We start from the raw sequence: 27,486 nt of genomic DNA, 5'->3' as shown, positions 1-27,486 counted from the left end.
TTTATCAGCTAGCATTGTCGCTGTCTTCTCTCACTCCCTAAAATCAAAACGTGTTTGGTGACCGTGTCACTCATGGTTCTCAATCCAGTGGCAGGCGCTTTCCCCATGCACTGACCCCTTGTCCTTCCCTCCTTTCAGCACTCAGGTGTCTTCCACTCTTCCTTTGCTGCTGCCAAGTCTCTCTCAGATAGACGAGATGTCTCTGCTGGACATGAGCGAGTTTGGGGAGGCTGCCCCGTACCTGCGGAAAAGCTACACGGAGCAGCTGAAGCTTCAGACCATCCCTTTCGATGGTAAGAGCCCCGGGCTGCCGGGCACACCCGGGTGTGTCCCCGAGCCCAGCACAGCCCGAGTGTGTCCCCCAGCCCAGCACAGCCCGGGTGTGTCCCCCAGCCTGCCCCTCTGGACCTCTCAGGACTCCTCCCTGCTCCTCTCCCTGTTCATCCTCAGGGCATCATCCCCTCTGCCCTTCTGGATCTCCCAGGACTCCTCCCTGCTCCTCTCCCTGTGCCTCTCCCTGTACATCCTCAAGGCATCACAGGCACTGCAGAACTCCCCCAGCACCCTGGAGGGCAGGAAGATCTCACAAGTGAGAAAAGCAGGTTTTTGACTTTCCGTGGAGGTGATCCTTCATCTCCCCTGACCGTGAGGGACAGGAGGGCTGGGGGACTGGTGTAAAAGCCTTCTGCAACTCTTTCATTTTGGAGGTGTCCCCTCTGTCCCAGCCACCCTGCTCTTCCATGGCTTGCCACGCTCAGGATGCAGGGCCCAACTTGCTCCTTGCAGTTTGGCAGAAGAGTTTTGCTTCCTCACACTGTCCTCCTCTCATGATGTTCTGAGTGCAGGCACACATGAAGCAGCAGATTTCTGTCAGCCTAGAAGCTGACCCCACCAAAGTAAAAGGCTGCCAAACATGAAGAAGGCAAAGAAATCCCAGCTGCTGTGACCAAGAACATGGGAAGGAATAATCACTGTCCTTCCACATAATCAAACTGCATTTATATGGCTTTCAATTGACAATTTCACGTGGTCTCCTACATTACAACCTGCATTATGTTTCCTTTCCTTTCCTTTCCTTTCCTTTCCTTTCCTTTCCTTTCCTTTCCTTTCCTCATGTCTCCTGCAGGAAAGAAGCGAGCTTGGATCCCTGATGAGAAAGAAGCCTATATTGAAGTGGAAATAAAAGAAAGCTCTGGTGGCAAAGTCACTGTGGAAACCAAAGATAAGGAAGTAAGCAAATACCTTTCCTTTTCCAAGGGAGAGCAAGTGTGTGTGGAGGGGGGATCCGTGTGACAGGATCACGTCCGAAGCCGTGAGCTCTTGCTGATAACCCTGTCCCGCTGATCAGTCGTGCCCCGGGGGGACACACGCGGCAGTGTCAGCACACGTAGGCCAGTTCCTTGCCAAGAGTGGCACCAGTTCAGCATCTCCCACCGAGGGGCTGCTGTCACAGCCCTGTGGGTGTCCTGCGGGACACACCGAGGGCACGGTGCGGCTGGCCCAGCACAGCTCCTGGGTGGGGGAGCACCCCCAGCACAGCCCTTTGTGATGCTGAACCAGTGGCCGGCTCATCCCGGAGCCTGAAACAACAGGTAAGGGGCCAGTTGGCCAATTCCTGCTCCTTTTAGCCCAGATTTGCAGTGGGGTGAGCTCTTGGGAGAACAGGCTATGCCGGGCGGAGAGGCGCCAGCTTTCCGCGGCAAAGCAAGCAAGGACCAGCTGGTATTTGTCAAGATAATATCCAGTGCAATTAGCTGCAAATGAGCTTAATTAATATTCCTTTCTTCACTATGGAAGTTTCATGACCCTGCAACTTCTCTGCAGAGCACACTGGTATGAAACCGGGGAAAAGAACAAGGACCTCACCCAGCAGTAGATTACAGACTTTTTTATTTCTATTTCTTCTCTAGTCAGAATAGCACTAAGAATGGTTTGTGCTGCTAAATGTGAAAAAAGAGATATGTAATTGTCTTTGAAAAGTGTCAAGGCTTTAAGAATATTTTTGTCTGAATTTTGGAAAGCAAGTAAAGAGATTTGCCCTCTCCATAGTAAAATTTGTCACAGAGGAGTTACAAATTTTAGAAGTTTCTTCTGATATTTAGAACAGCTTCCAATTCTGAGAACAGAGCAATTTCCAAACCCTATTTGCTGTTTCCTCTTGAAACTGTCTTTTTAATGATTTGTCATGGATTTACAAAATCAGAAAACTATATCAGCTTTCCCTGGATAAGCATTTCCAGCAGAAAGTTTCGAGACATAAAGCCCTCCCTTATCCTTCTGTGTACCCTCCTGCTTTTAACACCTGGCGCCTTTTAACACCACGCGCTTCATCTTCACCCATAAAAAGGATAAACTTCTGAAAGATGTCATTTAGTCTTTATTAACAAGACCATTTGCTAAATCCAGCTTCTCCATCCAGGCCAGATACGTAATGTGATATTTTCCCCGTGCTTGGTCTCGTGGGATTAAATAAATCCAGTTTTAAGTGATGGGGTACAGGCTTCAGCTGTTTGCCCAAATAACCAGGGATGTCTTTGGAGCAAAAGACAGGACTGGCATGAGCTTTTAGGCTGGGAAGGAGAACACAGGATGGGGTTGCCAAGCACATTTTGGGGGAATAATGTGGACTTCTCTGTCAGGCTCAGCAACAACCTGAGCTCAGGCTCAACCCGCTCCCTGAGGAAGGAACAAGCTGGGTGTGCTTGTCCCAGCTGGGCTTTGTGGCTGGGTGCTGCTGGGGCTGCCCTGGGCCTGTCACCCCAGAACGCTGGGCAGCCCTGCCAGGATGACAGCAGGCACATGGCCAAGGCTGTCCCCAGCACGGGACTGTCAGGATGTCCTCCCACCTGGCAGGTTTTGGGGCAGAGGGTGCTCAGTGAGGACTGGGGTCCCTCTGACGTGTCCCCTCCTCTGACAGACACGGGTGGTGAAGGAGGACGAGGTGCAGCCCATGAACCCCCCCAAGTTTGACATGATTGAGGACATGGCCATGCTGACACACCTCAACGAGGCCTCCGTGCTCTACAACCTGAAGCGCCGCTACTCCCACTGGATGATCTACGTAAGCCCACGGCACCCGTGGGGTGGGGTGGGGAGCTGAGGGGGCATTGGGACATCCCCATCCCACATCTACCCGTTTTCCCCCTGCAGACCTACTCGGGGCTCTTCTGTGTCACCATCAACCCCTACAAGTGGCTGCCGGTGTACACGGCGCCCGTGGTGGCAGCCTACAAGGGCAAGCGGCGCTCGGAGGCACCCCCGCACATCTACTCCATCGCCGACAACGCCTACAACGACATGCTCCGCAGTAAGCCCTGCCCGGGGGACCCATCCCGAGGGGCCCGGGTGCGGTGGGCAGCGCTGCCCTAACGCCGGCTCCTTCTCTTGCAGACCGTGAAAACCAGTCCATGCTCATCACGTAAGTGCCCCTCCATCCCCTCGCCCTGCCCAGCCCCGCCGTGAGCAGGGACCCCCCGTGCTGTGCTCCCTGCATGGGCACCCTGTGCCCGGAGCAGCCCCCCCGGCAGTGTCCCCTCCCCATCCCGGCAGCTGTCACCCTTTCCGCCCGGCCTGCCGCCGCCACCGTGCCAGGTGACAAAGCCCCGCGCGGGCCGGGCTCCCCCGCACCCCGACAGCTGCGGGAGCTGCCGCGGGGCGCCCCGAGCACCGGCACCCTCCGGGGAGCGCGGAAAGCAGAGATGGAGGCCAAGGCCAGAGGGACATGGTGGCCGGAGGGGCGGCGGCGGGGGAGAAGGGTGATGTGGGAGGGTGGAGGCCAGGTTGATTTCAAGTGACATATAGATAAGGGCTATATAAAGGACTCTAAAGGACCCTTCGCCGCTGCCAGGAGCCACGGACATTTTTAGCCTCGGCCATGGCCTAATTAGGAAAGGCAGGGGCTGCGGAGAGATGCTTGGCGCGTGTCCGGTGGCGGCCCCGCTGCTCCCCCCGGCTCTTTGTGCTCTGGGATTACAATGGCACAGCGGCACTAACTATAGGCATGAGCTCAGCGGGGCCGCAGCCCCCCGCGGCGGGCACCCTCCGCCCGGCAGCGTGCCCTGCCAGCCCGAGGTGCCCCAGCAGGGCCGGGCGTGCCGAAAGCTCCGGGCCGGGCCCGGACAGCTGCAGCCCCCGGGCACGGCACGGCACGGCACGGCCCGGCCGGCAGCGGGGCACACGGCCAGCCCGGAGCTGGGGTCGCTCCGAGGGCAAGCCCCGAGCTCCAGCACGATCCCCCGCGGGCTGGGGGCGAGTGAGAGCTGCAGCCTCCCCATCCTGCGAGGCTTTGCTTTTCTGGGATGGTTGTGCCTGTTCTTTGCCTCATGCCCTTATCTGTGTATTTCTGTTACTCTAAGCGGAGAATCTGGTGCTGGTAAGACTGTAAACACCAAGCGGGTCATTCAGTACTTTGCCATTGTCGCAGCCTTGGGCGACACACCGGGCAAGAAATTAGTAAGAGCTTCTTTTCAAACAAGTTCTTGTTTTCTTCCTTTCATTTTTTTTTTCTTTTTTCTTTTTTTTTTTTTTTTCCCCGCCTTCCCCTTTCTTCTTACTTTTTCTTCCCCAACTTTTTTGCGTTTGGAAACGTGTTTTGGTCTGACCCACCCAGGGCTTGGCTTTTCCCTGACTTTTGAACAAGCAAGGCTTGAAACTATTCTGCTCAAGGGGAAATGGATTTTTTTTTAAATTTTTTTTTTTAATGTGGCTGCTCAATCAATGTGGCCTGGAAGAAGTTCTTTAGTTGTTCGCTTTCTCTTCTCTTCCTCTTTCAATACCCCAGTGATCCTCTTAAGGAACATTAAAGAGATGAAGTAAACCTTCCATTTCCCACCTTGCTTCTTTTAAGCCTTGCTTTTCAGCATTTTCTCCTTTTTGTCCCCTCCTTTTGTTGATTTTGACCCTTTTCAACCTTGTGCTTTTCTTGCTCTTGTTTTGAATCTTGCTTTTCTTTGGTGCTGGTTATTTTTGAGCTGCCCTTGCAATTGCTTATTTCTTCTGGATACTTTGAGGCTCCAGCCTGCTTTCCCCTCGAGGAAGCAAACTGGCTGCTTTAGGTATCAGACAAGCAATACTTCGGCGTTATTTTCTTTCCTCTTCTTCAAGTTTGAATTTAACTGTTCTTGCTTTTTGACGCATTTCTTTATTTTCTTGAGCTAATCTATATAACAACTTTTTTGCCTCTCCTATAAAGTTTAATCCTCCAAGTTTTGTTTTTTTTTTCTCTTGGACTTTTTTTTGGCACTAAATGGTCATGCCCTGCTTTTCTGACCATGCTTCTTGTGGTTCTTGCCTGGCTTTCCTGGATTTCTAAAGATAATTTTCTCTCCTTTCTCTAGGCAGCTCTTGCCACTAAAACTGGGGTAAGTGTTGTGGGCTCTTTGATGCTGAGGACAGAGTTCTGCTGCACCACAGATCTATGATGGGGTGACATGTGGGGCCTCCTCCTTAAGTCTGGGAGCAGCACCTGGGCAGTGTTTAGTTCTCCTCTTGGCTCTGTGTCCCACAGCTGGAAGCTTTGCTGTTTCCTCTCTTTCTGCCTTTCTGACTCCAGCCTCTCCTTCAAGGGATAATTACTCTGGGTAGAAACATTAATTTCTATCCAGTGTTTGCCTAGGAGTGGTGTGGGCTCCTCCAAAGGTGAGGTGAAGCCTTCACACCTGAAGATCCTCCTCAGGCTCAAAGCCCAGCTGGGGGTGGTGGTGCTGAGGGGCAGGAGCAGACCCACTGCCACAGGCAGCCCTGTGCTCTGGCTGCAGAGCAGTGCCCTGCTGGTGCCCAGCCTTGCCACCCTCTGCCAAGCCCTGGACTGGCACTGCCCAGCGCTGTAGGCAGCTGATGTCCTTGCCTGGGGGACATTTCTGAGGTGTTTGCTCCAAGGAAACCCAGCAAAGGTTCAGCCCCTGGGGCTCCCAACGCCCCAAGGGCTCAGTCACACATCCTCGGTTTCTCCGAGCCTTTAGGTTGTGCACAGCCTCGGCTGGGGATGTTTATCATCACACAGTGGCCACTTGGACAAACAGGGTGAGACAGCTCAGGGCTGAACCTGTGGGTCTTGGGGCTGCCCAGGCCGGGTGTTTTTAGGGCAGGCTGAATGTAGAGATAAGAGCTCAAGTAAGCTCACTACTCAGGTGATAGTGTGTTGGTAACTGTGTGATCCACAGCTGCTCCCCATCTCTTTTGCCCCTCACACAGCTGGAAGGTGGGGAGCAGTTGTGGTTCCAGCATTGGAAAGAGAGGGTGGCTCTGGGTGGGCAGAGCCCAGAGCTGGTGTTCCCCACCTGAGGAAAACCCTGTGGATTGAAATGTGTCAGAGCATGGGCAAAGCTCTCATGGAAAGTCCTGCAGGTGTCTGTGCCACCAAACTCTGTAGCGGGTGTCAAACCCCACCATCCTTCATGTGCTGTAGCACCAGTCTCTTGCTCCTCTCCTCAAATCCTTGTCCTGCCTTACCTGCATTAGGCAGAGGCTGTCTCTTTATCTTTGAACAGAGAAACACCCATGGGAAAACAAGGTTAGGAGAGGATTCATCTTAGGGCTTGCTCAGGAGAGCCCCAGTATTCCCAGCAGTATTCCCAGCAGATCATGACAGCTGGGACTTGTGGTGTATTCCCATCACACTGGGACCCTGCAATGCATGTTGTTGGTGTAGGGACCTCTTGTTTCACAGTGTGCTGTTGATGTGAACTGTCCTAGACTTTGGTTTGTGGAAGGGGAAATGCCTGATGTCAGAGAGCCTGAAATGCTTCAGCCTGTTGTGACAACACAAGCTTGCTCTTGGTTTGCATAGTGTAAGCTCCTGAGAAAGGGGGCAAGGACTGCTGTATGCAGAGGGGACAGCAGCCTGGGGCTCCACTTTAGGTGAGGAGAAGGCCACAGAGGGCACTGCTGCAACCCCATCTGTGCTGATAAACGATCTGCATGGCCTGGGCACACGGAGATGCCTCGGGAGCAGCAGGTCCTCAGAGCAGCCCTGGCAATGCTCCTGCTCTTGGTGACAGATCCCCTCTGGCTGTGTGACACACCCTTTGGTTTTGTTCTTCAGGGCACCCTCGAGGATCAAATCATCGAGGCTAACCCAGCCATGGAGGCTTTTGGCAATGCCAAAACCATAAGAAACGACAACTCCTCTCGTTTTGTGAGTGCCTCGGCGGGACAGGGAGCTGTGGCTGCTTCTGTGGGCTGCATGCACAGTGGGTGGCACTGTGGGCTTGGGCACTGGGAGCAGGGAGATGGATCTGCTTCCCAGTGGCACTGGACTGCCAGAGCCACGCTTTTCTGGTTACATCAGTGCAGCAAATGTGGCCAGCATGAATGGCCCTGGTGTCACAGCCTGTGGCTGGAGAGACATCCCTGGCAGGGCCAAAGCTGAGAGGGACAGTGAGCACAGCCTGGAGTGCTCTGGGACAGACAAGTGTGTCCCTTCCAGGGAGCAGCACGTGGTAGTTTCTGGGGTCCCCAGGATAAAGGCAGCCTGGAGTGCTCTGGGACAGACAAGTGTGTCCCTTCCAGGGACCAGCACTTGGTAGTTTCTGGGGTCCGCAGGATAAAGGAGGAATGATGTATCTAACTCCATGTTCTTAGAAGGATAATTTATTATATTATGATGTTATATTATATTAAAGAATGCTATACTAAAACTATACTAGAGAACAGAGAACAGAAGGCTTAACAAGAATGGCAATGAAACTCCATGACTCCTTCCAGAGTCCTGACACAGCTGGATGGTGATTGGTCATGAAGTAAAAACAATTCACATGAAACCGATCATACAATGACCAGTTGGTAAACAATCTCCAGACCATATTCCAAAGCAGCAAAAACATGAGAAGCAATCAGATAATTATTGTTTTCATTCTTCTCTGAGGCTTCTCAGCTTCCCAGGAGAAGAAATCCTGGCGAAGGGATTTTTCAGAAGACATGACAGTGACACTGCACCGGTTTTGCTAAGCCCGGGCTGGCTCTGCTGTGGCTGCAGGGGAGGGAGGCACTGCTGGGGGAGACCCCAGCCCAGCACGGAGCAGGGGCTGCAGGCAGGCTCCGTGTCACAGGCCCTGCAGAAATGGCCCTGCAGAAATGGGCAGTGGTAAGAATAGACCTGAGGACAGGGGTTTATCTGCTGTCAGTGAAATTTCTGCCTGCCTGGTATTCAAGCCCTTGGGCAATGCTCTTTGAGCTTCTTCACATTACAAACCAGAGAGCTTCACCCCTTTACAGAGTTCAGGAAGTTGCCTGGCATCAGCAGAAACTCAAGAAGTGGGAAATTAATTCAGTTTCTAGGGGCTGTTCTGAGCTGGAGCTCTGTAGGCAAGCCCAGCACTTACCTCCTGTGGGTGTTTTCAGGGCAAGTTCATCCGGATCCACTTTGGCCCCTCAGGGAAACTGGCCTCTGCAGACATTGACATCTGTGAGTAGCTGCCCTGGGGAGGGAATTCATCCCACATTTGTGCTCAGCTCTGGGAAGGGACAAGCCCTGCTCTGACCCCTCTGCCGTACTTCATTCTAGATCTTCTGGAAAAATCCAGAGTGATTTTCCAGCAACCCAAAGAGCGAAGCTACCACATCTTCTACCAGATCCTGTCTGGGAAGAAACCAGAGCTGCAAGGTAAGGCAGCCAAAGATGCAGCACAGCCCTTAGAGCAAGATGGCCTGAAAACAGCCACAGAGATCTCTGTTGGGAGCTTTGGGGTCCTCAGGAATGAGCAGAGCCAGCTCACCATTCAGGTCCTGCCTTTGAATGCTTTGCTAGCTGTGCAGGATCATGGGATTGGTGGAATTCAGGGTGGAAGGGATTTCAAGAGGTCATTAGCCCAGCCTGCATTATCCTCACAGGCTGAGAAGCCAGACTGAAGCCCTTTGTGCCACTGTGTGGGAGCAGAGCTCACGCAGGGTCTGTCTGCAAGGTGGGAATGTGCTTTGCAAAGCTGCCTTGCACAGAGTCCTCGTGGGGTGGTGGGTACAGCCCTGACCTCAGCGTGTGCAGGCTGCAGATTTACTCATTTTGGGATAGAGGGAAGTGTTTTGCAGCCTCCTCAGCAAGTGAGATGACCTGTCTCAGGTGAGCTTGGGCACTGCTGTAGATGTGAGCCCCAGGACAGTCCCACCTGGTCTGAGTTAGTTCTGGGGCAGCTCTGAGCAGCCTCCTGGTGCCACATCACACTCAGGAAGCCTTTCCCCATGCAGAAGGATGGCTGGCACAGCCCCTGGGGTGGTCAGCTCTTGGCTGAGGGCTCCTGAGCTTGGTGCTGAGCAGCACCTTATTAGGCAGGTCTGAGGGAGCAGTAATCTTATCTGGAGTCACAAGGGCATGGTGGCCACTTCTAAATCAGTCTGCAGCCAGGCCATATCCCAAGATAGCAAGCAGGAGGCAAGCACAGAAGAGGTGGACCTGCCTGTGCTGGAAGAGGCTGTTCCTCCCCCAGCTGGTGAGGCTGGGGAAGCCTTCCTGCTCCATCTGTGTGCAGGGCTGTCCCTCTGCCCAGGGATGTCCCTGCCAGGCTGGCCTCACCCCCTGCATGTCATCCTCCTGCAGATATGCTGCTGCTGTCCCTCAACCCCTACGACTACCACTTCTGCTCCCAGGGGGTGACAACGGTGGACAACCTGGATGACGGCGAGGAGCTGATGGCCACAGATGTACGTGCACAGCCCTGGGCCTGGAGAGGGCACAGCCTTCCTCTGGGCAGCTCTGGGGATGTGCCCTGGCTTCCTTGTGTCCCTCTTTGAATCAGTTGGGAATTCCTTCTGGTTCTTGGTGGCTGTTGTGAGCCTACAAGAAGGGGCAGAGTGACTGATCTGCACCAACAGCCTCATCCAGCCAGGGAAGGGAGAGTCATTCCCTGCTTCAGGAAGGGCCTGAGGCACATGAGCACTTCCCATAGTGCCCATGAGAAAGAAGATTACAGAATCATTAAATTTGGGAAAGACCCCCAAGATGGTCCAACCTGTGATTTATCCTCATCCTGACACCCAGCCCAGAGCACTGAGTGCCATGTGCAGCCCTTCCTTGGACACCTCCAGGGATGGGGACTCCAAACCTCCCTGGACAGCCCCTGCCAATGCCTGACAACTCTTTCTGTGAAGAAATTCCTCCTGATGTCCAGCCTGAACCTCCCCTGGCACAGCTTGAGGTTGTTCCCTCTCCTCCTGTCCCTGTTCCCAGGAGCAGAGCCTGACCCCCCTGGCTGTCCCCTCCTGTCAGGGAGCTGCAGAGATCAGTCAGGTCTCTTCCTGAGCCCTCAGCTTGGAGAACCTCCTCCTTGTGGATGCTAGGCCAGTCCTTTTGCTTTCAAATGGGTCTTGTGGGAGCTGGAGTCACATTCAAACCCCATGGACAGGATTCCTTGGTTAGGTGCCCACCAGAGAGGGCAGCCTGCCCAGCCCCAGGGAGAGCACCTTAGGAGACAGTGAGAGAAGGAACCAACCCTTACCTCAGCGTGGTGAATTTGTTCTATCTCTACTGCTTTGTGTCTCCTCAGCACGCCATGGACATCCTGGGCTTCAGCAGCGATGAGAAATACGGCTCCTATAAAATAGTGGGGGCCATCATGCACTTTGGGAACATGAAATTCAAGCAGAAGCAGCGGGAAGAGCAGGCAGAGGCTGATGGCACTGAAAGTGAGTGGAGCTCTGTGCTCCAGACCTGCCCAGGCTGGGATAACTCCCCCTGCCTGGCCTGTGGGGGTCCCCTGATCCCTCACTGACCTAGGCCCTGCTGGGGTGTACCAAGGGCAATATTTGGGATGGTCCCTCTGCAAGGTGGTCTCATCTGCATCAGATTTGTCTCAGCAGCATCACAGGGTGTCACACCCCTGCTGGGCTTCATCTTGTGCAGTCTCCTCCTGCTTTTCACCTCCTGCACTTCCCTGGACAGCATTCCAGGCAGGGCATCCACAGAGGATGAGCCAGGCTGGGAGCAGGACCTGCTCAGCTCACAGCCTCCTGAAGAGCTGTTAGAGTAGGACACAATCACTGTCTAATACTTCTCCTAGTTTGTTGCTCAGCAAAATCCAATGCAATTCATAAATCTAACAATAGTCAGGCTGCAGAGCAAACCTGAAGGGAGAGGGTGACTTTCCAGCACGTGGGAGTGTGAGAAGGGGGAGCTCTGGCACATACTTGGAAGGTTTCAGCAGGGATCCAGCAGAAATGACTTCCTGGATCAGTCTTTGTCACATTAACATTCATGAAAGAAAAGTTCTCTGTGCCTCAGGAGTGACAATACAGGCTTTAGCTGCTACCTGGTAATTCATGAAGGTTTTGATATGGCAGTGATTGTCCTACAGAGGTGATTTGCTAGCTACACTCTGCAATCAGGAGTTTTTGAAAGACAATCACCTCTTTTCCATTCACTTCAAATTCCCTGCATGAAAGTTCAAACCTCCACTGGAAAATGCATAGAGAATCCCAGATCAATAAGGCTAAACCTGATAAGCACCTGATAAGATGCAGCAGGCCTCCAAACAGTAACGTCTCAGTCAGGAGGTTCAAACTTTAAAGCATCATAGACTATCCAAGATGGAAAATCACATTAGACACTGGAAGAGGTGGAAAAAACAGTGTGGTTAGCACTGATCATCATAGGAGCAGGTCACTTTTTATTTTGGTTCTTTTTCCCTTCCCAGACCCTCCTTGCAGGCTCCTCATGCCTTTGTGCTGCCTTCCAGGTGCTGACAAAGCTGCCTATCTCATGGGAATCAGCTCAGCTGACCTCATCAAGGGGCTGCTCCATCCTCGTGTGAAAGTGGGCAATGAGTATGTGACCAAAGGTCAGAACGTGGAGCAGGTGAGTGACAGGACAGCAGGACACGTGTCCCCTGCTCACACTGCGCTGCTGCTCGTGCTTCAGTTCACTGTCTTGGGTGTAGGAGGAGACTCCAGAGCAGCAGGAGAAGGTGTATCCACAGTTGTTGGCTTTTAGGAGCAGGGGAAATGGGTGGCAGAGCTGGCTGATAGCTTTGCACATTAAGCAAGGCTGGAGATTCAAAGAGTGTCTTTGAAATGTGGTTTGGACCCCAGCCAGAGCAGGTCCAGGTTCTGTGGATCTGCTTCAGAGCCAGTCACACTCCTGTGAAGAGTTCAGCCCTGAACATTAGAAAACTCTGGATATCTAAACACTCATCTGAGTTGATCTTGTAGAAGACTCAAATGCACCAAACATGTCTTGTCAGATTCCAGCCACACCCAGCTGGGAACCCAGACCTGGCCTGAATAGTGCAAGCCAGTCCTTGAGCACAATTCAGGAGCTGGTGTCCTATCCAAAGTGGGCTGTAGGCTCTGGCCAGGCACAAGGCTTCTGAAAATGTCACTTTAAACTGAATTTATATCCTAAGACCTTGGAGGCAAGGTAGGCCAGGTAGGCAGGAGCACACTTGTGAGGAATGCAAAACTAATTTTGGAGCTTGTGCTGTAACCACGAACCCCTTGGATGTGTCTGTCCATCCTTTGTGTGCCAGGAGGAGCTCTCTCTCAGCCTGTGGCTCCTGCAGGAGCCGGGAGAAGCTCAGTGTGTGCTCTGGGCTTTGCCTTGGCAGGTGCTCTACGCCGTGGGGGCCCTGGCTAAAGCCACCTACGACCGCATGTTCAAGTGGCTGGTGACCCGCATCAACAAGACCCTGGACACCAAGCTGGCCAGGCAGTTCTTCATCGGGGTGCTGGACATTGCAGGCTTTGAGATCTTTGATGTGAGTTCTGCAGGCCCCTGCAGTGGGTTCAGAGAGTGTTGTAGGGGCAGCTCAGTCCCCTGGGGTTTGAGAGCTCTAGCTCCTCTAAGAAGCTGCTGGCCTTGATGAGGAGCTCTTGTCTGAACTGGTGTATCTGGAGCAAGCAGGCAGCTCTCAAGGCATGATTTACCATTGCTGCGGGCACATCTCTAATGACTGCTGGCTACCTGCTGTGCTAGCCACACAGCTGAGCCTGGCAGGGATCACCCTTCACAGCCAGGCAAAGCACAAGAGTGAATCCCTTCCCTTCTGGAGCTCCTCCTTCTGACTTGGATCTGTTTTGTTCTTGCAGTTCAACAGCTTCGAGCAGCTGTGCATCAACTTCACCAACGAGAAACTGCAACAGTTCTTCAACCACCACATGTTTGTCCTGGAGCAGGAGGAATACAAGAAGGAAGGCATTGAATGGGTCTTCATTGACTTTGGCCTGGACCTGCAGGCCTGCATTGATCTGATTGAGAAGGTAGAGTGTGAGGCAGGACATGGAAATGGTACTGCTGGGGGATGATTTGTGTGCAAGGGCTGCAAGACAGAGGTGCTCTGCTACCAAAATTAAAATATTCCCTCCCTCATCAGTGGCAAGTACCCAACTTTTTTTCCCCCACACTTACAGCTCAGAGCCTCCAGGCCTTTGAGACCTTTTCCACACAAATTTTGACTTTATGAAAACATGGAAATTCTGTTTCTACCTTCTGGGAGCCACAAAACTTGGTGCAACCTTTTCCTCCAGACAGCAATCATCTCTTCTCCTTTTTTCCTACCCACTTGCAGCCCATCAGTGCCTCTTGAGCATTCAGAGCAGCTTGTAGAAAATATTTCCACCATTCTGTTGGACCTGGGCAAACTCCCACATCTTGCAGGCCTGGCCAGTCCCACAAGGAGGTCAGGTGCAGCCTGGAATATGCCAGTGACAGCTTGGCCCTGTGGCCAGTGTCTTGCACCTGGATTAGGATGGGATCCCCCAGGTCAAGCCCATGCTCAGTGGCACACAGCATCCCTGTTTTGGGATGGGACGTGGCAACACTGAGCTCAGTCCTCTCCACCCCGCTCTCTCTGCAGCCCATGGGAATCCTGTCCATCCTGGAAGAGGAGTGCATGTTCCCCAAAGCCTCTGACATGACCTTCAAGTCCAAGCTCTACGACAACCACATCGGGAAGTCGCCCAACTTCCAGAAGCCGCGTCCGGACAAGAAGCGCAAGTACGAGGCGCACTTCGAGGTGGTGCACTACGCTGGTGTGGTACGTCCCTGGCAGCTCTTCCCAGCCCCCACACCTTCCCCGGGCAGGGACAGGGCTGGCCTGACCTTCCTGTCCTGGGACAGGTGCCGTACAACATCGTGGGGTGGCTGGACAAGAACAAGGACCCCCTGAACGAGACAGTGGTGTCCGTCTTCCAGAAATCCCAGAATAAGCTCCTGGCCTCCCTCTATGAGAACTATGTGGGCTCTGCTTCAGGTGAGGAACCCCCTCACCCCCTTTTTTACCTCAGTCTCTCCCCTCCTCTCCTCCGTGCCCAGCTGTTGGTGCAGCATCCTTGTCCCTGGCAGCCTGGTCAGAGGGAAAATCCACATTGATCCCTAAAATCCTAGTAGATGGGTGCTGGTTTAAGGGCTTGTGTGGGGTTGTAGGGTTGTTGTGGTGGCCCTGTAAATTTAGGAGTGTGAATGGGTGTCTTCCTACCAGGAGCTGAGGAACAACACCCAGAGCTGAGTGCTGTGGGAGATGGCTGCTGGGTGTTTTTGGTGGTCAGTGCCTTCGTTTTGCAGCAGGGCACGACCACTTCTGCTTTAGAGATAGCAAGGGTTGTGGGAATTTTAGGGGTGTTTGGGAGTGCCCCTGAGTCCTTCAAGGCAGGCAGATGTTTTGCTGATGTAAGTAAACAATATTTCAACCCAACAGAGGAACCTCACAAGCCAGGGACCAAGGAGAAACGTAAGAAGGCAGCTTCTTTCCAAACAGTGTCGCAGCTGCACAAGGTGAGAGCCAGCCTTTCATCCAGGGCCGTGAGGGAAACGTGCTGAGGGTCCCACTGGCAGTCCCACTTACCTGCCAAGACTCTTGGCTTCTTGCACCTCCTGGGGCCTCAGGGACCATGAGAGCTCCTGAGGGACCATGAGAGCTCCTGAGGGGCCACCACTAGAGCAAAGCCCCCAGCTCCCTCCATCCCTGGCCAAGGGGGCTGTGCCTGGCAGAGTGCCAGCCCTGTCCCCGTGCTCCTTGGGCAGGACACGAGGCTCCAGGCTGGCAGAGCTCCCTTCCCTCGGAGCTGGGCTGGTGCTGCTCCTGCCTCGTGACGCTTGCGGCACCTCCTCCACCTCTGAGAGAGCGGCAGTTAAGACTTGTAGTGATGTTTAGATAATTAATGACATGAACATCACTTTAAGTCTGTGCTACTTCTCTCCTCGTTCCTGTCAGCGGGAAGGACAGCCTTTGGGCAGAAGACAATGGAGGAGGATCTTGCAGGTCTCTGAGCAGGGAGCTCCCTGTCCTGGGGGGTGACCTGGCCTTTTTACAGCTCAGGGTGTCACACAGCTCCATGCCATGCTCACCACTGGAGTTACTTGTCCAGCCCAGAGCTCAACCAACTGGAAGCAGCACAGAGGGGTGTGTCCTGCCATGACAGCCTTGTGGTGACAGGGCAAAGCTCACAGCCCCAAGCCTACCAGAGCTCCAGGAGCTTTTGGACAGCACTCCCAGGCACAGGGTGGGGTTGTTGGGGTGTCTGTGTAGGGCCAGGAGCTGGGCTGGGTGATCCTTGTGGGTTCCTTCCAACTCTGGATATTCTGTGATTCTTTGCCAAGGTGCTTGCAGAAGGCAGCTCTGTGGCAGAGCCCCTGTTGAGGGAAAAGTAGGACTTTCTTCCTTCTGGACAAGTCACAGGCATTGGGGAGAGGTGTCTGTGGTGAGGAGGTGCCCCATGGTGATGGGGAGCTGTGGGAAGGTGTTCTCTTCCCTGAGCTGATCCTGGACAGGCTGAGCCTGTACAAGCAGGGGAAGGCAGCTGGAAAGATCAAGGGTAGAGCTGCCTTGGAGAGAAAAGGAGGAGCAGTCTGGCACATCAGGGCCCTCTGTCACAAAGGGAGTGAAGCACTGTGGAGGAGCAGGGAAATCCTGCATATCCTAACGTTCTGTGTCTGCAGCCAGTGTGGACACCAGCACTGGAGCTGCAGGGTGCTGAGCAGAGGGCTCTGTACCAGGAATTTGCTCAGTCCCGTGTCCCTGGCTCTCCCCTGCAGCAAAACTTTACCTAAAAAAACTTGGGAAGCATCTGGCACAGCAAAGTTCTGTAGCACAGCAAAACCTGCCAGTGCCATTTGGCCTGTCTGCCAGCCCAGCCCCCTGTGCCATGGGGACAGTCTCCCACCCTGGCAGGAGGCACTGACCCTGCCCCAGGCAGGAATGTCCACTGCCAGGATAGCAGGAGGAAATTCCTCCTTTCTCCTGCCATAAGTGGCTCTCAGGGTCTGCTCCCTCCCTGCCTGTGGGGGAAAGGGGCTGGAGAGAAAGAGAAGCATTGCAGGGCAGCAGAGCTGTCCCCTCACCCCGTGTCTGCCCTGCAGGAGAATCTCAACAAGCTGATGACCAACCTGCGCTCCACCCAGCCCCACTTCGTCCGCTGCATCATCCCCAATGAGACAAAGACCCCAGGTATGGGACAGCAGAGGCAGTGCCCTGGGGACAGCCACATGTGGGAACTGGCAGGGATTCTTGCACCCACCCTCTCCCCTGCCCTTTTCATGCTGCCATTGAGCCGTGACCCCATCTCAGTGTTGAAATTCCTGTGATCCAGGTCAGTCTCCTCTGCTGGGGAGAATGAGCTTTGCCAGGCTCCCATTTTGGCTGTGCAGCCTGGCACTTGGATAACAGCAGGCATGGATGAGTCTTCCAGGCTGAGCTCCACCATGCAAGGCACAGGCTGCAGCCCCGGTGCTCAGCACACACCTGCAGGACAGCCTGACCACCCGTGTTCAAACCACGGGATGTTCCCAGGGCTCAGGCCCAGGCTGCAGCTGCATTTCCTCTGTCTTCTTGGGCTGAGCATTGCTCCATGTGTGTCCTGCCCCACAGGAGCCATGGATTCCTTCCTGGTGCTGCACCAGCTGCGCTGTAACGGGGTCCTGGAAGGGATCCGCATCTGCCGCAAGGGCTTCCCCAACAGGATCCTCTATGCAGACTTCAAGCAGCGGTAACCCCCTCTTCTTCCTCACCCAGCACGTGTTTTGAGGGCAGACAGACTTGTCCTGGCTCCAACCTGCTCCCCAGCTTGTGCAGAGCTGCTCTGGAGCCCCACATGCTCCCAGTGCCTGCCCAGTTTGGGATGGCTCTGCTGCTGGCTCTGGGGTGCCAGACATGGAGGGTTTGGGATGGGATCTGGGTGTTTGAGGTGCTGGTGCAGGGGAAGGTGGCAAGGCTCAGGCATCTCTGATCCTGGCTCAGATTTCTCTCTGCCCTTGGGATGGATCCTTAGGGTTCTCACCTCAGGGTCCCATCCATGCTGCTTAGTCCAGGCCTAGTGAGGCCAGTGGCCTCCTGGCACAGTCTCCTTGATGTTCAGGGACTAAAGTCTGCCTGGTGCCTGCAATCCCATGCCCTGGAGCAGCTGGTTCACACACAGCTGTGGTGCAGCCCCGTGGCTCCAGCGGGCACTGCCATGCCTGGGGGTCTGGGGTGATGCTGGTGCCGCAGTCCTCTTGCATGGCCTCCCTCTGCTCTGCCCCACAGCTACCGTATCCTCAATCCAGCAGCCATTCCAGAAGACAAGTTTGTGGATAGCAGGAAGGCCACAGAGAAGCTGCTGAGCTCCCTGGAACTGGACCGTGCACAGTACAAGTTTGGTCACACCAAGGTGAGAGGGGGCAGCTGATCCTTGGGAGGGAGAAATGTCCCCTGCTGTTACTCTCCGTGCCTGTCTCTGCCTGGCCCCAGCCCTGCTGTAGCCCTGCACTCTGCAGGGTCTGTGTGGCCCCTGAAGGGACTCAGGAGGGCAGAGGAAGGTGCAGGCTGGGAAGAGAAAGAGCAGCTCTGAGCAGGTCACTGCTGCCTGACCTCATCCCACCCAAATATCTTCTTGTCCCTGCTGGGGAGCATGATGTGCTCAGGGCAGGTCTGGTCCCTGTACCATGTGTGGGGGCACCTCCATGTTTCCCTGGCAGGTTGTGTTACCCCTGAGCCCTCTGTCCTTCTGCTTGTGACTCCACTCTTGCCCACAGGTGTTTTTCAAGGCTGGTTTGCTGGGCTTACTGGAGGAGATGCGAGATGAACGTCTGGCCAAGGTGCTGACAATGCTCCAGGCCAGGATACGTGGGTACCTCATGCGTCTGGAGTATCAGAAGATCATCAGCAGGAGGTAGAGCTGTGGGGGGAAAAGGCAGAACTTTGTGTCTCCTTGTCTCTTCTGCACGTGGGTTTGACCTGTGTCTGGCAGTGACTGGTCCTGAGGGATGGAGGCAAACCTGGAAGAGGTCTGGCATGGCCCTGGTAGGGAAGAGCAGGGTGTGGGGAGCTTCTGGTTTCCACTGGAAGATTCAAAGGGAGGCAGAGTGAGGAGAGCTGAGATCCAGGCCACCCCACCCATCCCAGCTGGGCCAGTACAGTGTGCAGACACTGTCCCAATTCATTCACCATTCTGCCATTTGTCCAGCTGGTGGAGAATGGAGCCATATCCAGGCCTGCAGAAGCCTGTATGGGACATAGGGAATGTCCACCCCTGATGATGCTGTGCTTGTATTCCCCCAGGGAAGCCCTCTACACCATCCAGTGGAACATCCGTGCCTTCAATGCTGTCAAGAACTGGTCCTGGATGAAGCTGTTCTTCAAGATCAAGCCTTTACTCAAGTCTGCTCAGACTGAGAAGGAAATGTCTAACCTGAAGGAGGAATTCCAGAAGCTGAAGGAGGCTCTGGAGAAGTCTGAGGCTAAGAGGAAGGAGCTGGAAGAGAAGCAAGTCTCCATGATCCAGGAGAAGAACGACCTGGCTCTCCAGCTGCAGGCAGTGAGTGCCTCACCCTCTCTCTGGGGGTGTTAAGACAGTGCAGGGTCCATGGGTAGAAGAAGGAGCAGAATATCCTAGAACCCTCCTTCAGCCTCTTGCAGTTCTGAAGCTCCATCATTGTCACAATCTGTCTGAAACACAACCTAAGACTGCAGACCTGAAGTACCATCACATCCTGGGGCTGTCAAAGGGATTTGTGATCCCCTGGCTCTAGGAAGGGTGCTCTCCTCACAGGGGAGTGGGAGGGGATGGCAACATTTGCTTTCCCTATTTTGTGCTGTTTTCATGCCAGCGTGTCCTCCCTCTGGAAAGATTGAGCTGCTTTTTGGCCCTGCTTGGTGTGAGTGATTGAACCTTGGTGATGGGCAGTGACTGGAGCTGTATTTTTTGTACACCTGAGCACCTTGGGCTTGCTCTGCCCCTTCCACAAGGAGAAGGCCAGGACAGCAGGGCTGAGAGCAGAGTCCTGGGGCAGAGGGTGAGCACTACTCTCCTGTGCCTCTCCCAGGAGCAAGACAACCTGGCAGATGCAGAGGAACGCTGTGACCTGCTCATCAAGTCCAAGATCCAGCTGGAGGCCAAGGTGAAGGAGCTGATGGAGCGTGTGGAGGATGAGGAGGAGATGAGCTCGGAGCTCACCGCCAAGAAACGCAAGCTGGAGGATGAGTGTGCAGAGCTGAAGAAGGACATTGATGACCTGGAGATCACGCTGGCCAAGGTGGAGAAGGAGAAACACGCCACAGAGAACAAGGTAACCAACCTCCCTGCAGTGCCAGCCTCAGTGCCTGTGGAGACACCAGAGAAACATCTGGGATAAGGCTACTGGTGTGGGGAAACTGGGGCAGGGCAGGGGAAAAGGGGAGTATGAGAGGGAAAAACCCTCTGTGTCCTGCCTCATTGCCCAGAGGGCTGTGGGCAAATGGTTCTGTGCTGTGGCAAGTGATCTGAGGCATGGAAACCCACCTGGTGGGGCCAGCCTGGCCAAGGGGACAGGGGCTGGCTGCTGGTGGGGAGCAGAGCTGCTGTTGCCCATGGATGGACTCCTGCCTTACAGGGGTCAGGCTGCTGGAATAGCTTTGTACCCCCTCCCTCTGAGATGCTCTCTACTTTTGTCCTCACTGATGCAGGTTAAAAACCTGATTGAGGAGATGGCTGGTCTGGATGAGATCATTGCTAAGCTGACCAAGGAGAAGAAAGCCCTGCAAGAGGCCCATCAGCAGGCCCTGGATGACCTGCAGGCTGAGGAAGACAAGGTCAACACACTGACCAAAGCCAAGGTCAAACTGGAGCAGCAAGTGGATGATGTGAGTCATAGGCCAGTGAGACTAAAGCAAGAGAGGTTTGAGTCACATCTCCAGGAGAGCCCAAAGGCTGTCCCTGAGTGGGATCTGGAGTGTGGGATGTTACCAGACCCCCCTTTAATATGGCCAGTTGATCAATAATCCCATTGACAAACTATCCCTGAAACAAGAGGTGGTGTGGAGCACCTCATGGAGAGCAGTCCTGGGCTGAGGGAGTGGGACTGGAGACCGGCTGGGAAACACCTCTGGCCCCCAGGGGATTGGTGAAGTTCCCAAAGCAGTGGACATGGGTAAGGGTGGGGCTACAGAAGGTCCTTTCCCTCCCTACCCCACCTCCCTTTGTTCTCCAGCTGGAAAGCTCTCTTGAGCAAGAAAAGAAGGTCCGCATGGACCTGGAGAGAGCAAAGAGAAAGCTTGAAGGAGACCTGAAGCTGTCACAAGAATCTGTAATGGATCTGGAGAATGACAAGCAGCAGCTGGATGAGAAGCTCAAGAAGTGAGTGTGTGACACATGCCTGGGCTCTGGGCACCTCTAAATCCAGATATGTGGTCTCTGCAGGGGCAGCTGGGCTGTGGCTCTGGGCACTGCTGTGTGACCATCCCAGGCAGTGGGGGCTTGGTTTTCCTGGGCACTTTGCAGAGAGGCTGAGGAGCTTGTGACAGGCTCATAGGCCAGGGCTCATAGACCTTCCTTTGTCCTTGGGGCTGGAGAGGAGGGACCTGTCTGGCAGATCCAACACACTGCTGGGGCCTCAGCTGCAAGTACAGACTTCAGTTATGTCCCATTCTCACTGGGGAACTGGAGAACACCTTGGGACCTCAGAGGGAAACCCTCAGAGCCAGCTATCCGCCACTTTGGCTACTTGAGCCCTTCCTGTGAGCCTTCCATGAGCTGCTGCTTATCCCTGCAGTCCCTTTCCATTGTGGGCTTGTTCATCCTCTGGCTTGGGTGTAAGTGCAGGGAAATTCAGGAGCCAGAAGGACCTGTCAGGACAGTGTTCTGATCAGAGGCTCTGTCTTCTGTCTGTACAGGAAAGACTTTGAGATGAGTCAGCTGAACTCAAGGATTGAAGATGGGCAAGTGATGGAGGCCCAGCTGCAGAAGAAAATCAAGGAGGTCCAGGTATGGTGAGAAGAACTGTTCTTACATCCTGGGAGTCCAAAATTTCCATTAGATGTGATGTGCAGGGGAATCTGCATGAGCCAGTCCCGCTCTGAGCACAGGGACATCTCCCTGGAAAAAGCTGGCATGAGTAGCAGGAGCCAAAGCCTCTCCCAGAACATGGGTTGAAAATTAAAGAATGAGCTATTGAGGTGAACACTGTCACCAGCCTGAGGAACAGATTCCAGGATGTAGTTCTCTGTCTGAAATAAAACCTTTAGTCCAGTAACCAAACTCTGAAAATCCAAATCTAGAACACTGGGCTGCTTCCTATCAGAGGCAGGTCCCCAGAATCATGAAAATTTCCATGAAAAGGAGCTAATGCCAGCTGGATCCTGATGACAGGGATGGAGGGGAGCAGGAGCTCCAAACATGCTACCAAGGAGCACCTGCCTCCCAAAACAGCCCAAGACTGGTGGCTTTTTGCTTCCCATCATCATCAGAGATGCTGCTCCTCTGTAGGGAGCAGAGATGCTGGAGCTTCACCCAGAGCTTGGAGCATCTGCCCTTTTGTGTGTGTCCAGGCACGCGTTGAGGAGCTGGAGGAGGAGCTGGAGGCCGAGCGAGCCGCCAGGGCCAAGGTGGAGAAGCAGCGGGCGGAGGTGTCGCGGGAGCTGGAGGAGCTGAGCGAGCGGCTGGAGGAGGCGGGCGGCAGCACGGCCACGCAGCTGGAGCTGAACAAGAAGAGGGAGGCGGAGTTCCTGAAGCTGCGGCGGGACCTGGAGGAGGCCACGCTGCAGCACGAGGCCACGGCGGCCGCCCTGCGCAAGAAGCACGCGGACAGCGTGGCTGAGCTGGGCGAGCGCCTCGACAGCCTGCAGCGCGTCAAACAGAAGCTGGAGAAGGAGAAGAGCGAGATGAAGATGGAGATTGATGACCTCTCCTCCAATGTTGAGTACATCACCAAGAACAAGGTGGGTCCTGGTTCTCCACGGGGCTGGTTGGTCTCTCCTGTGGGCATCAGTGGGTGCAGCGTGAGCAGCACAGCCACGTCCATGGGGTGGTGTCTCAATTAGCTCTTTGCCATGGCCAAGTCCCTCTTTGACCTGCAGCTTGTCCCTATGTTACTACAAGATGTTTTACTTGTCCCAGTCAAGTCTGGAGGCTCTGGGAAGACATTTCTTGGGAAGCTTGACTGCAGAGAGCCACTATTAGCTTAGCAGCGAGCTCTGGCAGGCTCCTGCTCTCTGCCTTGTGTGCCCATAGGATCCACCGAGCAGGGCAGGATATCCCAGCGTGGGAGACGAGTGCTCTGTGGCCAGAGCTGAGCTCAGCCAGGCTGTGCTTGGTGCCTGCAGGCCAACGCTGAGAAGCTGTGCCGCACCTACGAGGACCAGCTGAACGAGGCCAGGGCCAAAGTGGACGAGCTGCAGCGACAGCTGACGGACGTGAACGCCCAGCGGGGCCGGCTGCAGACCGAGAATGGTGCGTGGGGCACAAGCCAGGGGCACCTGCTGCTCAGGAGTGCTGGTTCTGGGTGTCTGGCTGGGGAGTGGGTTCAGCCAGGCAGGCTGTTCTCCTTCTGTGGAGGGAAAAACTAGTTGTGCCTCAGGAGGGATTCCTCGCTGGCATCCTTTGCCTTTAACTGGTTGCATCTCTGCTCATGGCCCAGCTTGCCCTGGTGGGGGGACAGCTGGAGGCCACAGGCTCTGGGGGAGTGTGGGCTAGTGCAGTTTGCAGCCCTACAGCCCTGAAGTAGCAGTTTTGGCTGTGTTTGAACCCAGGGGAGCTTAGCCGGCTGCTGGAGGAGAAGGAGTCCTTCATCAACCAGCTGAGCCGTGGCAAGGTCTCGTTCTCACAGAACATTGAGGAACTCAAGAGGCAGCTGGAGGAAGAGACCAAGGTGAGGTTTCAAGGCATGGCTGGTCTCTGAGTGACACAGTGGCACTGCCCCACACTCTTTGACTGGGGAGGTGGGACATACCCTGCCCACAGGGCAGCTCTTCACCTGGGAGGAACAGAAGTTCCCTGCTGCTGCTCCCAGTCATGGTGCCATGGCCTGTGTCCTGGAGCCTGGAGTCAGCTGCTGCTCTCTCTTCCTCAGGGCAAGAATGCCCTGGCCCACGCCCTGCAAGCCTCCCGGCACGACTGTGACCTGCTGCGGGAGCAGTACGAGGAGGAGGTGGAGGCCAAGAGTGAGCTCCAGAGGAACTTGTCCAAAGCCAATGCTGAGGTAGCCCAGTGGAGAACCAAGTACGAGACTGATGCCATCCAGAGGACTGAGGAGCTGGAGGAAGCCAAGTAAGTCCCATGGCACAAGTCAGTTCCTTGTAGGTGGTAACTTTCTGTTCAGCAGGGGGGCTCTCCCGGACCTGGGGTGACACAGCACGCTCCTGCCTGGATCAGAGGCTGTGGGGCGGGATGGCACTGGGGCAGGGAGCGCTCACCCCGGTGCCGTGGGCAGGAAGAAGTTGGCCACCCGGCTGCAGGAGGCAGAGGAGGCCATGGAGGCTGTGCACGCCAAGTGCTCCTCGCTGGAGAAGACCAAGCACCGTCTGCAGACCGAGATCGAGGACCTCTCGGTGGACCTGGAGCGCGCCAACGCGGCCTGCGCTGCCCTGGACAAGAAACAGCGCAACTTCGACAGGATCCTGGCTGAGTGGAAGCAGAAGTACGAGGAGACCCAGGTGGAGCTGGAGGCGTCGCAGAAGGAGTCGCGCAGCCTGAGCACGGAGCTCTTCAAGCTCAAGAACGCCTACGAGGAGTCCCTGGACAACCTGGAGACCCTTAAGAGGGAGAACAAGAACCTGCAGGGTAGGACTGGGCTCAGGCACTCCCCTGGGGCTCTGCCCAGCTCCTGCTCCTGCCTTGTTCTCAGGCATGTGGGATTGGTCCCTTGTTGGCCAGGAGTGGCCTTGCTGCTCAGCCCATCCACTGGAGGGATGCAGCAGCCCTGCTGGGATGCCAGCGTGTGTCCTGCCCTCATGCTGGGCACACGCTGGGAGGACTGGTAGACCCACTTGGCTCCTGTCCCCAGAGGGCTCCTGTTCCCAAATGGTGCTGCCAAGTGCCATGATGCTGCCTTGGGGGTGTTGCTGTTGGACAAACATGTCTCCCCAGGTCCTTATTGCTTCTTCTATGCTCTCTCCCAGACTGCAGAAATGTTCCCAAGCACAGCCTTGGCTGCTCTTTGAGGGTCTGAGGGACATCAGCTGAGCCTGGGCAAGGGGATGGGGATGTCACTTGCACAGGGCTGGTCCCACAAACTCCTTCCTGACCAAACTCCTTCTGTCCCTGGCAGAGGAAATTGCTGATTTGACTGACCAGATCAGTCTGGGCGGCAAAACCATCCATGAGCTGGAAAAGGTGAAGAAAGTGCTAGAGAGCGAGAAGAGCGATATCCAGGCAGCTCTGGAGGAGGCTGAGGTGAGTTCTGCTGCCCCCAGGAGCCACTGCCCACCCTGCAGCTCTGGTTGTACACTGCTGGGGGTGACAGTCCTGAGCAGGCTGTGACCCCTGGGAATCCCATTCATCGGGGTCCCACAACCACTGCAGGCACTGGAGTGGCTCCACCTGCTCTGCCCCTCATAACAATGGGCTGGGGGACAAGGCCAGGGTGAGATGGGTGGCTGGGGGGAGCCCCCTTCCCAGGAACCACCTTCCCATGGCTGAGCTGTCTCTAGGGAGCCCTGGAGCACGAGGAGAGCAAGACCCTGCGCATCCAGCTGGAGCTGAACCAGATCAAGGCTGAGATGGACAGGAAGCTGGCAGAGAAGGACGAGGAGTTTGAGAACCTGAGGTGTGTGGGGTGAGGGGACAGGCTGGGATGTCGGTGCAGGGGCAGGGCTGGCACCGTGGCCCTGGCAGGGCTGCCCCAGGCTGGGTGTCCCCAGGGCACGTGGCTGATGCTGGCCTGTCCTGCAGGCGGAACCACCAGCGCGCCATGGACTCCATGCAGGCCTCGCTGGACGCAGAGGCCCGCGCCAAGAACGAGGCCGTGCGGCTGAGGAAGAAGATGGAGGGGGACCTGAACGAGATGGAGATCCAGCTGAACCACGCCAATCGCCAGGCTGCCGAGTTCCAGAAGCTGGGCCGCCAGCTCCAGGCCCAGATCAAGGTTGGGACAGACTCGGTGCTGTCCCTGCTGCCAGCCCGGCTCCCGGCTGTCCCCACTGACCCCACGCTGCCCCACAGGACCTGCAGATCGAGCTGGATGACACCCAGCGCCAAAACGACGACCTGAAGGAGCAGGCGGGCGCCCTGGAGCGCCGCAACAACCTGCTGCTGGCAGAGGTGGAGGAGCTGCGGGCAGCGCTGGAGCAGGCCGAGAGGAGCAGGAAGCTGGCAGAGCAGGAGCTGCTGGAGGCCACCGAGAGGGTCACCCTGCTCCACTCCCAGGTGAGGCACTGCTAAGTCCAGTGTGTGTTCTGGTGGGAGAGCCAGGAGTCTGTCAGCCGTAGTGAGTGACTAGCCCTGGTCACACTGAACCTGCTCTGTGTGCAGAACATGGGTCTGATCAACCAGAAGAAGAAGCTGGAGGCAGATGTCTCCCAGCTGAGCAGCGAGGTGGAGGATGCGGTGCAGGAGTGTCGCAATGCCGAGGAGAAGGCAAAGAAGGCCATCACGGATGTAAGAGAGCGGTGGGGACTGCTGCGTGGGCCTCGCATCTCCACTGAGCCCCTGGTGTGGCAGGGCAGCCTGGCCTTGAGCTGATGTCCCCCCCCTTGGCCTGGCAGGCTGCCATGATGGCAGAGGAGCTGAAGAAGGAGCAGGACACGAGTGCGCACCTGGAGCGCATGAAGAAGAACATGGAGCAGACCATCAAGGACCTGCAGATGCGCCTGGACGAGGCAGAGCAGATTGCTCTCAAGGGCGGCAAGAAGCAGATCCAGAAGCTGGAGGCCAGGGTGAGACAGTAGGGGCAGATCCCTGGCTGTGCCCTTCAGGAGCCACCTCCTGGGGCTGCCCCAGTCCCTGTGGCAGCAGACTCTGCCCCATCCCTCTGAGGACAGGTGGTGCCTCTGGGGGACCAGGGGACAGCCCTGCCAGGCTGGGCACTGCTCAGGATGGTTTAGCCTCTACTGTGGCTTCTCTGAGCTGGGAAAGTGGCTTGGCTTTAGCTGGGCTGGTGCTTGGGAGCCAAGTGCTGAGCCAGTGTGTGCCCCTGCAGGTGCGGGAGCTGGAGGGAGAGCTGGATGGGGAGCAGAAGAAGATGGCAGAGGCCCAGAAGGGCATTCGCAAGTACGAGCGCAGGATCAAGGAGCTCAGCTACCAGGTACAGCAGCACAGGACACAGGTGCAGCCCGGGTCCACCAGCACCTGGCACAATCCTCTTTGCTTGGCCTCATGTTACCCAAGAACCCATCCACAAAGCCCAGCCCAGCCTGGGCTGCTTCTGGGCTCCATGTGGGGAATGACAACAACCGCACATGCTTTTCCCTGTCACAACATCCTCTCCCTGCTCTGGGTCCTTCTGCCCATTTCCCAGCATCTCCTGAGCTGCATGATGGGACACAAGGGGGGACCATGGGACGGGTGCTGTGACACCGGGCTGGGTTGATGGGGCAGGTTGGTGCTGTGTTTGTGACCTGGTACCACTGGGACTCTGATAAAGGTGGAGGTGAGGGGATGCTGGGGTCTGGCTAAGGGAGCTGGGGCACTTTCAGGCTGAGGAAGACCGGAAGAACCTGGCTCGCATGCAGGACCTGATTGACAAGCTGCAGAGCAAGGTCAAGAGCTACAAGCGCCAGTTTGAGGAGGCAGTAAGTGCCCATCACTGCTCTGGGACAGGGGACAGGGCTGTGCCTCCCTGGGATGCCCTGCCACGGCTGTCAGGGGCCACGACAGCAATGTGGGAAGCTCAGAGGTGTCCCCTATGCCCCATGCACCCTCCCCTCCTCTCTCCCTCCCCAGGAGCAGCAGGCCAACTCCAACCTGGTGAAGTACCGCAAGGTGCAGCACGAGCTGGACGACGCCGAGGAACGCGCCGACATCGCCGAGACCCAGGTCAACAAACTGCGCGCCCGCACCAGGGACGTCGTCGTCTCCAAGGTGGGCACTCCCGGATGGGAGCGTGGCGAGGGGGGCACGGCTCCTGCCAGCCCTGGAGCCAGGGGAGTGACCCCAGGCTCAGTCACACCCGGCTGTGGCACTGCTGCCTCACCTCCCACTGATGCTGGGGCTGAAGGGTGGCAGAGTGCCCCGTGCCTCTGGCTCCCTCCTCTCATCAAAGCCCTTTGGGGATTTTTTCCAGCATTAGGAGCCCGGCTGCCCGGCCCTGCCCTGTCCCAGCTGCTGCTGTAGGTTGGAGGCAAATGGCTGCAACAGTCATTGTCAGCTTTGCACTGCATGAATAAATGTAGATCTGCAGGA

General features: G+C 55.7%; 1 protein-coding gene across 2 annotated transcripts; it reads left to right on the top strand.

Annotated features, from left to right (window-relative positions):
- Nucleotides 1-121: 121 nt before the first annotated feature.
- MYH7B (myosin heavy chain 7B) lies at nt 122-27,486 on the top strand. 2 transcript variants are annotated; one of them, XM_041419349.1, is made up of 42 exons: nt 122-293; nt 1,127-1,230; nt 2,918-3,061; nt 3,151-3,307; nt 3,391-3,418; nt 4,356-4,452; nt 5,337-5,360; nt 7,043-7,135; nt 8,341-8,404; nt 8,504-8,602; nt 9,530-9,633; nt 10,476-10,614; nt 11,664-11,782; nt 12,531-12,680; nt 13,012-13,182; nt 13,779-13,958; nt 14,042-14,174; nt 14,619-14,695; nt 16,280-16,367; nt 16,788-16,905; nt 17,442-17,565; nt 17,930-18,066; nt 18,456-18,711; nt 19,220-19,462; nt 19,839-20,015; nt 20,363-20,508; nt 21,045-21,135; nt 21,699-22,088; nt 22,473-22,599; nt 22,899-23,017; nt 23,219-23,415; nt 23,579-23,928; nt 24,416-24,540; nt 24,798-24,913; nt 25,039-25,231; nt 25,309-25,512; nt 25,618-25,743; nt 25,851-26,021; nt 26,285-26,389; nt 26,781-26,876; nt 27,028-27,165; nt 27,368-27,486. In XM_041419349.1, the coding sequence occupies exons 1-42, from the start codon at nt 197-199 to the stop codon at nt 27,371-27,373; spliced, it is 5,823 nt and encodes a 1,940-aa protein (XP_041275283.1). In that variant the 5' UTR covers nt 122-196; the 3' UTR covers nt 27,374-27,486. The 2 variants fall into 2 exon arrangements, with proteins under 2 accessions (XP_041275283.1, XP_041275282.1); XM_041419348.1 differs by lacking the exons at nt 122-293; nt 1,127-1,230; nt 2,918-3,061; ... (1 more) ...; nt 4,356-4,452; nt 5,337-5,360 and having other exon boundaries at nt 3,401-3,418.

The sequence above is a fragment of the Onychostruthus taczanowskii genome, unplaced genomic scaffold (genome assembly GCF_017590055.1).
Source record: "Onychostruthus taczanowskii isolate IOZ18803 unplaced genomic scaffold, ASM1759005v1 scaffold60, whole genome shotgun sequence".
NCBI lineage: Eukaryota > Metazoa > Chordata > Aves > Passeriformes > Passeridae > Onychostruthus > Onychostruthus taczanowskii.
This window is presented reverse-complemented; position numbering and strand designations above follow the sequence as displayed.